Source organism: Tachyglossus aculeatus, chromosome 7 (assembly GCF_015852505.1).
Source record: "Tachyglossus aculeatus isolate mTacAcu1 chromosome 7, mTacAcu1.pri, whole genome shotgun sequence".
Classification (NCBI taxonomy): Eukaryota; Metazoa; Chordata; class Mammalia; order Monotremata; family Tachyglossidae; genus Tachyglossus; species Tachyglossus aculeatus.
The window spans coordinates 19379978-19393403 of record NC_052072.1 but is presented as its reverse complement, the minus strand read 5'-3'; the positions used below and the strand labels follow the sequence as shown (position 1 = coordinate 19393403).

Below are 13426 nucleotides of genomic sequence, written 5' to 3'. Positions count from 1 at the left end.
GGGGATTAAGACTGTGAGCCCCACGTGGGACGACCTGATCACCTTATAAACTGAACAGTGCTTTGCACATAGTAAGCACTTAATAAATGCCATTGTTATTATCAAGCGCTTAGTACAGTGCTCTGCACACTAAATATGCTCTGCTCAATAAATATGATTGAATTGAATGAATGAATGAAAATGGGGTTGGGGAAAGAGGGAAGAAAAAGAAAAATGGGGAAGGGGGACACCTACATGTCTACATGTTTTGTTTTGTTGTCTGTCTCCCCCTTCTAGACTGGGAGCCCGTTGTTGGGTAGGGACCGACTCTATATGTTGCCAACTTGGAGTGCTCAATAAATATGATTGATTGAATGAATGAATGAATGAATGAAGGGAAAGAAAAGAAGGGAAAGGAGGCTGGGAAGGGAAATAGAGGGAGAGATGGGGAAAGTCCCAATAGGGGCCTCCCTAAACAACCGCTAGCACCACCGAACCCCCAAATCTCCCTGGGTCTGGCTGTGTTGGGCTCTGGTCAGGGAAGCCGGAGTGAGTGTCTTTGGAGAGATTCAGCCTTGGGGGCTGCAGGGAGAGACTGGGCTGGCCTAGCAGGGCCAGCCTGATTGGCAGGTCCAACAAATCTTACTGCCCCACAGAGAGGAGGATGCACTCCCTCCCCACAGTTCCCCCCAGCATGGCCTCGGTGTGGGTCCAGGACTCTGAATTCCAGTAAAATGGGTTTACTGGAGAGGACGGCCGCCCAGGGGGAGCAGAAACTGGGTTCAAGGGAGGAGCGCAGGGAGGGCAACCCGGGAAACAATCACCGCCTTTCAGACAGTGACCTCCTGCATTCATTCATCCTCGTCCACCGCAGCAGCCTCGGGAGAGGAAGATGGGCCTCCATCCATCCCTCTTCTCTTTTCCTTAATCTTCCCGGCAGCCGGGCTGCAGCAGGCGCCCCCGGAGTTCCCTTGGCGGCCGATGGAAGCCAAGACCGCCTGGCTGTCCAGCCGCCTCCCTTCATCCGATCGCCGCCAACGCCTGTGGCTCCTGGATGCAGGAGGAAGCTCAGGAGACGCTGGGGCCCGGCCTCCCCGTCTGGGACCCCGATGGCTGCCTTCCGGATCAGGCCGGAGTGGTCCTTCGGCTTTGGTTTGGACAGGAGCCGGATGAGGGGTTTTAGTGGGAAGCTTTCAGTCCTGGGGAGAGACCCCTGCTCTGTCTCTGGACTGCAGGGTCCTCGCTGCCCCCGGGATGAGCCAGGGAGTGGGTAATAATAATAATAATTATGGTATTAGTTAAGCGCTTACTCTGTGTCAAGCACTGTGCTGGAGTAGATACAAGCAAAGCAGGTCGGTCACAGCCCCTGCTCCAGCTCCAGACTGTAAGGGGTCCTTGCTGACCCCCGGGCTGAGCCAGGGAGTGGGTAATAATAATAATAATTATGGTATTAAGTGCTTACTCTGTATCAGGCACTATACTAAGTGCTGGAGTAGATACAAGCAAATCGGGTTGGTCATGGCCCCTGCTCCAGCTCCAGACTGTAAGGGGTCCTCACTGTCCCCCGGGCTGAGCCAGGGAGTGGGCAATAATAATAATAATAATTATGGTATTTGTTAAGTGCTTACTCTGTGTCAGGCACTGTACTAAGTACTGGAGTTGATATGAGTAAGTGGGTCTGGACATAATCCCTGCCCCACATGGGGCTCACAGTCTCAATCCCCATTTGACAGTTGAGGTAACTGAGGCACAGAGAAGTGATATGTGTTGTCCAAGGTCACAGAAGTAGACATGTGGCAGAGCTGGGATTAGAATAATAATAATAATGATAATAATGATGGCATTTATTAAGCACTTACTATGTGCAAAGCACTGTTTTAAGTGCTGGGGAGGTTACAAGGTGATCAGGTTGTCCCATGGGGGGCTCACAGTTTTAATCCCCATTTTACAGATGAGGGAACTGAGGCCCAGAGAAGTGAAGTGACTTGCCCAAAGTCACACAGCCTACAAGTGGCGGAGCTGGGCTTTGAACCCATGACCTCTGACTCCAAAGCTTGTGCTCTTTCCACGGAGCTACGCTGCTTCTCTAGAAGCAGAACCCTAGAACCCACGACCTTCTGATTCCCAAGTCTGTGCTCTATTCATTCACTCATTCATTCATTCATTCATTCATTCATTCAATCGTATTTATTGAGCGCTTACTGTGTGCACAGCACTGTACTAAGCGCTTGGGAAGTACAAGTTGGCAACACATAGAGACAGTCCCTACCCAACAGTGGGCTCACAGTCTAGAAGGGGGAGACAGAGAACAAAACAAAACATATTAACAAAATAAAATAGAATAAACATGTACAAATAAAATAAATAAATAGAGTAATAAATACGTACAAACATATATACATATATACAGGTGCTGTGGGGAAGGGAAGGAGGTAAGGCGGGGGGGATGGGGAGGTGGAGAAGGGGGAGAGGAAGGAGGGGGCTCAGTCTGGGAAGGCCTCCTGGAGGAGGTGAGCTCTCAGTAGGGCTTCTATCCACTATGCCATGCTGACTCTCCTGAGTGCTTAGTAGTGTTCTGCAAATAGTAAGTGCTCAGTAAATACCAGTGATTGATTGATTGATTGAAGGAGTCTGGCGGGGGCCTGAGGCAGGGCTGTGGTCCCCCAGGCCAGAGTGGTTGGTGTACACCCTAAATCTCATTTCAGGATCAAACATGCTCAGGTCCATCTTCCTCCTGTAATAAATAATAGTAAAATATCCTCCCCAGAGCTTAGAACAGTGCTTAGCACATAGTAAGTGCTTAACAAATGCCATTATTATTATTATTATTATTTACTTACTGTGTGCAGAGCTCTGTACTGACCATTTGGGAGAGTACAATATAAGAATAAACAGTCACATTCCCTGCCCACTCCAAGGTTACACTCTAGAGAGAGATGGACATTAATATACATAAATAAATCACAGATTTGTACGTAAGTACTGTGAGGCTGGAAGAGGGGATGATTAAAGGGAGCAAGTCAGGGGGACACAGAGTGGAGTAGGAGAAGAGGAAAGGGAGGCTTAGTTAGGGAAGGTCTTTTGGAGGAAATGTGCCTTCAATAAACTTTGAAGGAGGGGAGAGGAATCGTCTGTAGGATTTGAGGACGGAGGGCATTCCAGGCCAGAGGGAGGATGTGGGAGAGGGGTGGGTGGCAAGATAGATGAGATGGACGTACAGTGAGAAGGTTAGCATTAGAGGAAGGAAGTGTGTGGGGCTTTTGAGCCAGGGTTTGGGATCCAGAGTCGACCACTCTGGCCTGCTGAGGCTCTCCCAGGAGTGGAGAAAAAGACTCTCTCCACTGCTACCATTCAATTCAACAATTGGGTCTGATTGCATTGAACCTACGCCAGCGTTTAGTCACTCTTGACACACATAAGTGCTTGACAAATACCACAGTTATTATTATTGTCCATGCTGTCCAATTATTCAATCAACGGTATTTGTTGAGCACTTACGGTCTGTAGAGCACTGTACTAAGCACTTGGGAGAGTACAATACAATAGAGTTGGCCGACACGATCCCTGCGGCAAGGAATTTGCAATCAAGTGAGGGGGGCAGACATTAAAATAAATTACAGTCGGGAAGAGGCAGAATATATGAATATGTACTTAAGTGCTGGGGGGCTGGAGGTGGGGTGATTATCAAAATGTTCAAGGGGGATAGACCTAAATGCATCGGTGATGCAGAAGGGAGGGCTAATAGGTTGGGAAATGAGGGGTCAGTCAGGGAAGGGAGTCAGAAGGATCTGGGTTTTAATGCCCGCTCCACCACCTGTCTGCTGTGTGGCCTTGGGCAAGTCACTTCTCTGTGCCTCGGCTCATCTGTAAAATGGGAATTAAGGCAAAAAGCCCTATGTGGGGCAGGCATGTTAGTACAGTGCCTGGCACATAGTAAATGCTTTACATATACCACAATTGTGCTTATTATTATTATTATTATTATTCCTTGAGGGCAGGGAACATTTCTCCCAACTCTGCCAATACGGGAAGCAGCGTGGATCAGTGGAAAGAGCCCGGGCTTTGGAATCAGAGGTCATTGGTTCAAAGCCCGGCTCCACCAATTGTCAGCTGTGTGACTTTGGGCAAGTCACTTCACTTCTCTGGGCCTCGGTTCCCTCATCTGTAAAATGGGGATGAAGACTGTGAGCCCCCAGTGGGACAACCTGATCACCTTGTATCCCCCCAGCGCTTAGAACAGTGCTTTGCACATAGTAAGCGATTAACAAATACCATCATCATTATTAGTAGTAGTAGTAGGGCTTTGAAGGTGGATAAAATGATGGTGTGTCGGATATAAAGGAGGAGGGACTTCCGGGCCAGAGGGAGGACACGGGCAAAGGGGTTAATGATAAGATCGGCATGATGAAATTACAGTAAGTTGGCATTGGAGGAGCCGATGGTTGTAGAAGGAGACCCTAAAACTCTCCTTAAAAATCACATCTTCTCCAAGAGGCCTTCCCCGACTAACTCCTCATTTCCCCTAACTGGCCTCCCCTCTGCATCAGCTGTGCAAATTTTTTTTTATAGTGTTTCTTAAGCTCTCATTATGTGCCAGGCACTCTACTAAATGCTGGAGTAGACATAAGCTAATCAGGTTGGACCCAGTCCAGGTCCCACGTGGGGCTCACTGTCTTAATCCCAGCTCCTCCATTTGTCAGCTGTGTGACTTTGGACAAGTCACTTCACTTCTCTGGGCCTCAGTCACCTCATCTGGAAAATGGGGATTAAGTCTGTGAGCCCCACGTGGGACAACTTGATTACTTTGTATCTATCCCAGCGCTTAGAACAGGGCTTTGCACATAGTAAGCATGTAATGAATGCCATTATTATTATTATTATTATTAACAATCCTCGTTTTACACATGAGGTAACTGAGGCACAGAGAAATTAAGTGACTTGCCTACAGTCACACCACAGGGAAGTTGGTGGAGCGGAATTAGAACCCAAGTCCTTCTCACTCTCTATCCATGAGGCCACAATGCTTCTCACTAGGCCACGCTTCCATTGGCTGTGAACGCCTTCAGCACTTTTACTACTCATCACAACCCCAAAGCACTTATCCTTATGCTCTATTATTTCTCCTATTTAGAATTAATTTTAACGTCTGTTTCTCCCTGTAGACTGCAAACTCCTGGTGGACAGGGATCATGTCGATCAGATCTACTATACTGGACTTTCCCAAGCAGTACAGAGCTCCGCACCCAGTAAGCACTCAATAAATACTATTAATTAGTTAATAATAATAATGATGATGACATTTATTAAGCGCTTACTATGTGCAAAGCACTGTTCTAGGCGCTCGGGAGGTTACAAGGTGATCAGGTTGCCCCACAGGGGGCTCACAGTCTTAATCCCCATTTTACAGATGATGTAACTGAGGCACAGAGAAGTTAAGTGACTTACCCAAAGTCGCACAGCTGACAATTGGTGGAGCCAGGATTTGAACCCCTGACCTCTGACTCCAAAGCCCGGGCTCTTTTCACTGAGCCACGCTGAAGCCCCAGCTCAAATTAAGGCTGGTGTTCACTGGCCCGTAATAATAATAATAATTATGGTATTTGTTAAGTAATAATAATAATGATGGCATTTATTAAACAGTTACTATGTGCAAAGCACTGTTCTAAGTGCTGGAAGTGCTTACTGTGTGCCAAGCGTGGGCACATTTTTTGGCCAAATTAGGGAAACTTTCTAGCCTAGCAGGAAAGTAGTATGGTCTAATGGAAAGGGCACAGGCTTGGGTGTCAGAGGTCCTGAGTTCTAATCCTAGCTCTGCCTGCTGTGTGACTTTAGGCAAGTCACTTAACTACTCTTTACCATCTGCTTTAAAGCACTCAAACACCATGCCCTCTCCTATCTCACCAAGCTACCCATCTTCAAAGCCTTAATGGAGGCCCATCTCCTCCAAGAAACCTTCCCTGACTAAGCCCTCATTTCCCCTTTTCCCACCCGCTCCTGCATCACTCTGATTTGTTCCCTTTATCCACAACCCACCCCCCACGGCCCAACAGCACTTATGTACCTATCAAGCGCTTAGTACAGTGCTCTGCACACAGTAGCGCTCAATAAATACAATTGAATGAATGAATCCATAATTTATTTATGTATATTAATATCAGTCTCCCCGGCTAGACTGTAAGTTCACTGTGGGCAGGGAATGTGTCTGTTATGTTGTTGCATTGTACTCTTCCAGGTGCTTAACACAGTGCCCTACACACAGTAAGTAATGATAATAATAGTAATGATGACATTTATTAAGCGCTTAGTATTTGCAAAGCACGGTTCTGAGTGCTGGGGAATTTACAAGGTGATCAGATTGTCCCACGTGGGGCTCACAGTTTTAATCCCCATTTTACAGATGAGGGAACTGAGGCCCAGAGAAGTTAAGTGACTTGCCCAAAGTCACACAGCTGACAATTGGCAGAGCCGGGATTTGAACCCATGACCTCTGACTCCAAAGCCCGTGCTCTTTCCACTGAGCCACGCTGCTTCCCTGTACTCAATAAATATGATTGATTCTCTGTGCCTCAGTTTCCTCAAGTATAAAATAGGGATTTAATACCTGTTCTGCCTCCTACTTAAACTGTGAGCCCCATGTGGGACAGATACTGTGTCCAACGTGATTAATTTGTATCTTAGAACAGTGCTTGGCACATAGTAATCGCTTAACGAAAACCATACTACAAAAATAAACCCCACTGCCAAACACACCTCCCGCAGGGACCTTTAAAGAGCACAGGCTAGCTATCTGTGTCTCCTCCCTGGCATCCCTCCATGTTGGCCCTGATAATAATAATAATAATAATGATAATAGCATGTATTAAGCGCTAATAAGTCACACTAAGTCACACTACTTCTCTAAGTCCAGCTACTGCTACACAGCTTGTGCTGCTGCTGGATCTTGGTGGCTTTTTTAAATGGTGTTTGTTAAACGCTTACTATGTGACAGGCACTGTACTAAGCACCGGGGTAGATACAAGATAATCGGGTAGGACACAGTCCCTGTCCAACTCGGGGCTTCCAGTCTAAATCCCCCTTTTACAGATGAGATAACTGAGGCCCGGAGAAGTGAAATGACTTTCCCGAGGTCACACAGCAGACAGAAGAACAAGGTCTTGAGGGGCCGGACTTCTCCCTGGGGGAGGTGCTGTGATCAGAGACAGAATGAGGATGATGAGTTAGTATGGCCTAGTGGATAGAGAATGGGATTGGTAGTCCAAAGGACCTGAGTTCTAATTCTGGCTCTGCCAATTGCATGCTGTGTAACCTTGGGCAAGTCACTTCATTTCTCTAGGTCTCCATTTTCTCAACTGTAAAATGGGGATTAAACCTGTCTTCTCTCCTACTTAGACCGTGAGTCCGTGCAGGACAGGGACCGTGTCTGACCTAATTTACTTATACCTACCCCAGTGCTTAGAACAGTGTTTGACACATAGTGAGCGCTTAACAAATATGATAAAAAAAACGGATCAATCAACGGCATTTCAGCTCCTTGTCACCTGCTAACACCTCCTCAGCCGTCAACATGGAACGCGTCCTGTTTCTTGGAGAAACCGGTCACTCCAGGCCAGACACCAGGATCCGAAAGGGCAGTTGGAAAAGGCCATTTGAAAGCCAAAGTGATCTGCGAGGAAGAAGGATATTTATTTACTTCTGCCCGCACAGGCTCATTCTGGGGCCATAAAGGTCGAATTGTCCCACCAACTCGTGTTTTTTTTTTTAAAAAAAAGCCCTCCGCAAAGAGGCTGCCAACTTTCCCCGAAGCTCGAGACCAACTGAATGTGGGTTATGGAAACCGCTTTAAGTGTGTAAGTTGTTCTCTGTCCTCGGGCACAAGGCAGAATTGTTTTTGCGAACGAGGATGCAGCTCTTACGAGAACTTTTAATAATCAGCTTTTGTGGGTTGGCTCTCCTGCTGCGCCCGGAGCCGGACCCCGTGCCAGAGGTGCCCGAGCCGCCCGGGGTCTGTCTAGACTGGGGCACGGCTGCCCTCTGCCGCCGCTGCCACCCCCACAGCTGCCAGGGCTACCGCTCTTGTTGCCTCTGCTGCTGTTCAATCACTCAATCATTCATTCAATCGTATTTATTGAGCGCTTACTGTGTGCAGAGCACTGTACTAAGCTCTTGGGAAGTCCAAGTTGGCAACATCTAGAGGCGGTCCCTACCCAACAGCGGGCTCACAGACTAGAAGGGGAGACAGACAACAAGACAAAACATATTAACAAAATAAAATAAATAGAATAAATATGTACAAATAAATAAATGAGTAATAAATACATACAAACATATATACAGGTGGTGCGGGGAGGGGAAGGAGGCAAGGCTGGGGGCTGGGTCTTGGATGGTTTTTTATGGCATTTGTTAAACGCTTACTATGTGCCAGTTTACTATGTGTACTAAGAGCTGGGGTAAATACAAGATAATCAGGTTGGACACAGTCCCTGTCCAAAATGGGGCTTCCAGGCTTAATCCCCATTTTAAAGCTGAGATAACTGAGGCCCAGAGAAGTGAAATAATAATAATAATGTTGGTATTTGTTAAGCGCTTACTATGCGCTGAGCACTGTTGTAAGCACTGGGATAGATACATGGTAATGAGGTTGTCCCACATGGGGCTCATAGTTTTAATCCCCATTTTACAGTTGAGGTAACTGAGGCACGGAGAAGTTAATAAAATAATAATGATGGCATTTATTAAGCGCTTACTATGCGCAAAGCACTGTTCTAAGAGCTAGGGAGGTTATAAGGTGATCAGGATGTCCCACGGGGGGCTCACAGTCTTAATTCCCATTTTACAGATGAGGGAACTGAGGCACAGAGAAGTGAAGTGACTTGCCCACAGTCGCACAGCTGACACTTGGTGGAGCCGGAATTTGAACCCATGACCTCTGACTCCAACGCCCATGCTCTTTCCACTGAGCCATGCTGACTTGCCCAAAGTCACACAGCAGATAAGTGGCGGAGCCAGGATTAGAACCCATGACCTCTGACTCCCAAGCCCAGGCTTTGGAGTCAGAGGTCATTGGTTCAAATCCCAGCTCCGCGAATTGTCAGCTGTGTGACCTTGGACAAGTCACTTAGCTTCTCTGTGCCTCAGTTACCTCATCTGTAAAATGGGGATTAAGACTGTGAGCCCCCTGTGGGACAACGTGATCACCTTGTAGCCTCCCCAGTGCTTAGAATAGTGCTTTGCACATAGTAAGTGCTTTATAAATACCATCATTATTATTATTATTATTCTCTGGGCCTCAGTTCCCTCATCTGTAAAATGGGGATGAAGACTGTGAGCCTCCCGCGGGAAAACGTGATCACCTTGTAACCTCCCCAGCGCTTAGAACAGTGCTTTGCACATAGTAAGTGCTTAATAAATGCCATTATTATTACTATTTATTCTACTCTATTGTATTCTCCCAAGTATTTCGGACAGTGCTCTGCACACAGTAGGCATGTAATAAATACCATTTTTAAATGATATTTGTTAAGTGCTTTTACTATCTGCCAGTCACCGTACTAAGCACTGGGGTAAATACAAGTTAATCAGGTTGGACAGAGTCCATGTCCCACTTGGAGCTCACAGCCTTAATCCCCATTTTGCAGATGAGGTAACTGAGGCAAAGACAGGTGAAGTGACTTTCATTCATTCATTCAATCGTATTTATTGAGCGCTTACTGTGTGCAGAGCACTGGACTAAGCGCTTGGGAAGTACAAGTTGGCAACATATAGAGACGGTCCCTACCCAACAACGGGCTCACAGTCTAGAAGGGGGAGACAGACAACAAAACAAAACATGCGGTCAGGTGTCAAGTCATCAGAATAAACAGAAGTAAAGCTAGATGCAATAGAAGTAAAGCTAGACTAGACTTGCCCGAGGTCACACAGCAAACTTAGTACAGTGCTCTGCACACAGTAAGTGCTCAATAAATACCTAATAATTCCATCATTATTAAAGTGAATAAGTGAGCCTCACCCTCCCTTCTAATAGTCTTCTGATGGGGAGAACGGACCCAAGGGTATGTCACACGGAGAATCACTTTCACCCTGCATCCCATTCCGTTACGGCCGGGCATCCTTTCTGGCCCCCTGCCCTTCCGAGGAGCATTGCTTAGACACTACTGGTGAAGGGTGGGGGAGAGCAGTGTGGCTCAGTGGGAAGAGCCCGGGCTTTGGAGTCAGAGGTCATGGGTTCAAATCCTGGCTCCGCCACTTGTCAGCTGGGTAACTTTGGGGAAGTCACTTTACTTCTCTGGGCCTCAGTTCCCTCATCTGGAAAATGGGGATGAAGACTGTGAGCCCCACGGGGGATAACCTGATCATCATCATCATCATCAATCACATTTATTGAGCGCTTACTGTGTGCAGAGCACTGTACTAAGCGCTTGGGAATTACAAGTTGGCAACATATAGAGACAGTCCCTACCCAACAGTGGGCTCACAGTCTAAAAGGGGGATCATCTTGTAACCTCCCCAGCGCTTAGAACAGTGCTTTGCACATAGTAAGCACTGAATAAATGCCATTATTATTATTATTATATGTCCACCCTTGCAGGCTTGCAGTAGTGGTGGTGGTTTGCTCTGAACCATCCACGGTCCCTCATGTGTTGCTCTGCACACAGTAAGTGCTCAATAAATACGATTGATTGATTCCCTGAGATCAACGACACCCATAGTGAGATGGCTAGAGGGGAGGTCAGCCGCAGAGAAGACTATCTCTCAGAGCTTAGCAACAGTATTCATTGGTTCGATTGTTGGTTCATTTATATTTCTTGAGAGCTTTCCATGTGCAGAGCACCATACTAAACGCTTGGGTGAATACAGCAGTGTGCAGAGCACTGTACTAAGTGCTTGGGTGAATACAATATAATGATAAACAGACACATTTTCTGCAGACATGGCCGTATCCTCACCCACTATATAAGCAGCATGGCTCAGTGGAAAGAGCCCGGGCTTGGGAGTCAGAGATCGTGAGTTCTCATCTTGGCTCCGCCACTTGTCTGCTGTGTGACCTTGGCAAGTTGCTTAACTTCTCCTTGCCTCAGTTCCCTCTGTAAAATGGGGATGAAGACTATATATGTTTACTGTGAGCCCGCTGTTGGGGAGGGACCGTCTCTATATGTTGCCAACTTGGACTTCCCAAGCACTTAGTCCAGTGCTCTGCACACAGTAAGTGCTCAATAAATATGATTGAATGAATGAATGAATTGTACGTATTTATTTCTCTATTTATTTTACTTGTTCATATTTATTCTATTTATTTTATTTTGTTAATATGTTTTGTTTTGTTGTCTGTCTCCCCCTTCTAGACTGTGAGTCCACTGTTGGGTAGAGACTGTCTCTATATGTTGCCGATTTGTACTTCCCAAGCACTTAGTACAGTGCTCTGCACACAGTAAGCGCTCAATAAATATGATTAATGAATGAATGAATAAATACGATTGAATGAAAAATGGCAGAGCTGGGATTAGAACCTTGGTCGTCTGACTTCCAGGCATGTGAGCTATCCACTAGGTTACGCTACTTCAACCGACGATTGATGGTTGCTGCTGTTGCAGCTGCTGCAGACGCTCTGCCCGTAACCGTGGGCCGGGATTCTCTCTATTTGTTGCTGAATTGGACTTTCCAAGCGCTTAGTCCAGTGCTCTGCACACCGTAAGCGCTCAATAAATACAATTGAATGAATGAATGAACGCTGCCAGGGCCTTGTCTACCTGCACGAGGTTGCAGAAGCCCAGCCCTCCCCGGACCTGGGAACTCCAAATTCTCCCCGGCGCAGCAGAAGTCAGGTGGCAGCCCTTCCTTCCCAATGCCTTCTCCACCTGCTCCAAACATTCTTCTCCCCATGCCAGTACCCAGTCCTTCTGAGTCAGAGGTCGTGGGTTCTAATCCCGGCTCTGCCACTTGTTTGCTGTGTGACCTCAGGCAAGCTGCTTCACTTCTCTGGGCCTCAGTTACCTCATCTGGAAAATGGGGATGAAGACTGTGAGCCCCACGTGGGACAATTTGATGACCTTGTACCTACTCCAGCACTTAGAACAGTGCTTCACACATAGTAAGTGCTTAACCAATGCCGTTATTATTATTATTATTATTATTATTATTATTATTATCATTATTATCGTTATTCTGTCCCTGCCTTGTTTCCACCTTTTCCCACCTACACAGCTGACCCATTTTACTGAGCTGCTTCTGAGGGCCATTTCCTGCCTTTGTCCCCTTTCTTCCCCCCTCATCCATCTCCTCCTCCTCATCCCCTTCTCCTCCTCTACCTCCTTCCCCTTCTCCTCCTCCTCCTCCTTTCATACATCTCCTCTTCCTCCTTCTCCTCCTCTTCCTCGTCCTCCTCCTCTTCCTCCTCCTCGTTCTCCTCCTTCTCCTTTTCCTCCTTCTCCTCTTCCTCCTCTTCCTCGTCCTCCTTCTCCTCTTCCTCGTCCTCATTCTCCTCCTCTTCCTTCTCCTCCTCCTCCTCCTCCTCCTCTTCTCCTCTCTTTTTTCTCTCCTCTCCTCCTCCTCTTTCTCCTCCTCCGCCTACTCCTCATTCTCCTCCTCCTCCTCTTCCTCATCCTCCTTCTCCTCTCCCTCCTCCTCCTTCTCCTCCTCCTCATTCTCTTCCTTCTCCTCTCTTTTTTATCTCCTCTCCTCCTCCTCTTTCTCCTCCTCCACCTACTCCTCATTCTCTTCCTCCTCCTCCCCTTTTCCATCTCCTCTCCTCCTCCTCCTCCTCCTCCTCTATAGTGCATAGACAATGCAGAAGACTCCCACACTCAGGCCACCAGGAATTCCTTTCCCATAATGGCTGAACCACAAATCATAGTTGAAATGCAGGACACTTAAGCTCATTTTTTTTTTCAGAAAATATATTTTTGATCTCCAAATTTCACCAGGTATAAAACCAGAACCACCCAACTTTTACCCAAAGCCAAAAGAAATTGAGAATTTTGGGGACTTTGATTGTAGGTACTGACCGCCACCATCCTGGTCCAAGAGCTAGAGATACCCTGGCTAAACTGCCTTATCAGTCTTCTCAACACTCCACACGGCTTTACCCTCTTCCCTCTCCAATCATTCCGCTTAGAAAAGTACAATACACCTGAGTTGGTCGAGGCAAACCCTGCCCACAAGGAGCTCACAGTCTAAAGGGGGAGACAGACAATAAACAAGATTAGGGAAAGGGGAAATAGTCTCCCATCCATTGGTCCCTCTCCTGCTTGGTTCATTTTCCACAAATATTCTGCACACATCTTTCCTCTGCACACATCAGAGAAGCAGCATGGCTCAGTGGAAAGAGTCCGGGCTCTGGAGTCAGAGGTCATGGGTTCAAATCCTGACTCCGCCACTTATCTGCTGTGTGACTTTGGGCAAGTCACTTAATTTCTCTGCGCCTCAGTTACCTCATCTGTAAAATGGGGATGAA

General features: G+C 47.1%; 1 protein-coding gene across 1 annotated transcript in view; it reads left to right on the top strand.

Annotated features, from left to right (window-relative positions):
• Nucleotides 1-673: 673 nt before the first annotated feature.
• The window catches only part of TREML2 (triggering receptor expressed on myeloid cells like 2), a 30469-nt gene continuing 17716 nt past the window's right edge, over nt 674-13426 (top strand). The window contains 3 exon segments of the mRNA XM_038748759.1: nt 674-682; nt 920-1108; nt 7856-8054. Coding sequence (XP_038604687.1) covers nt 674-682; nt 920-1108; nt 7856-8054 — 397 coding nt within the window.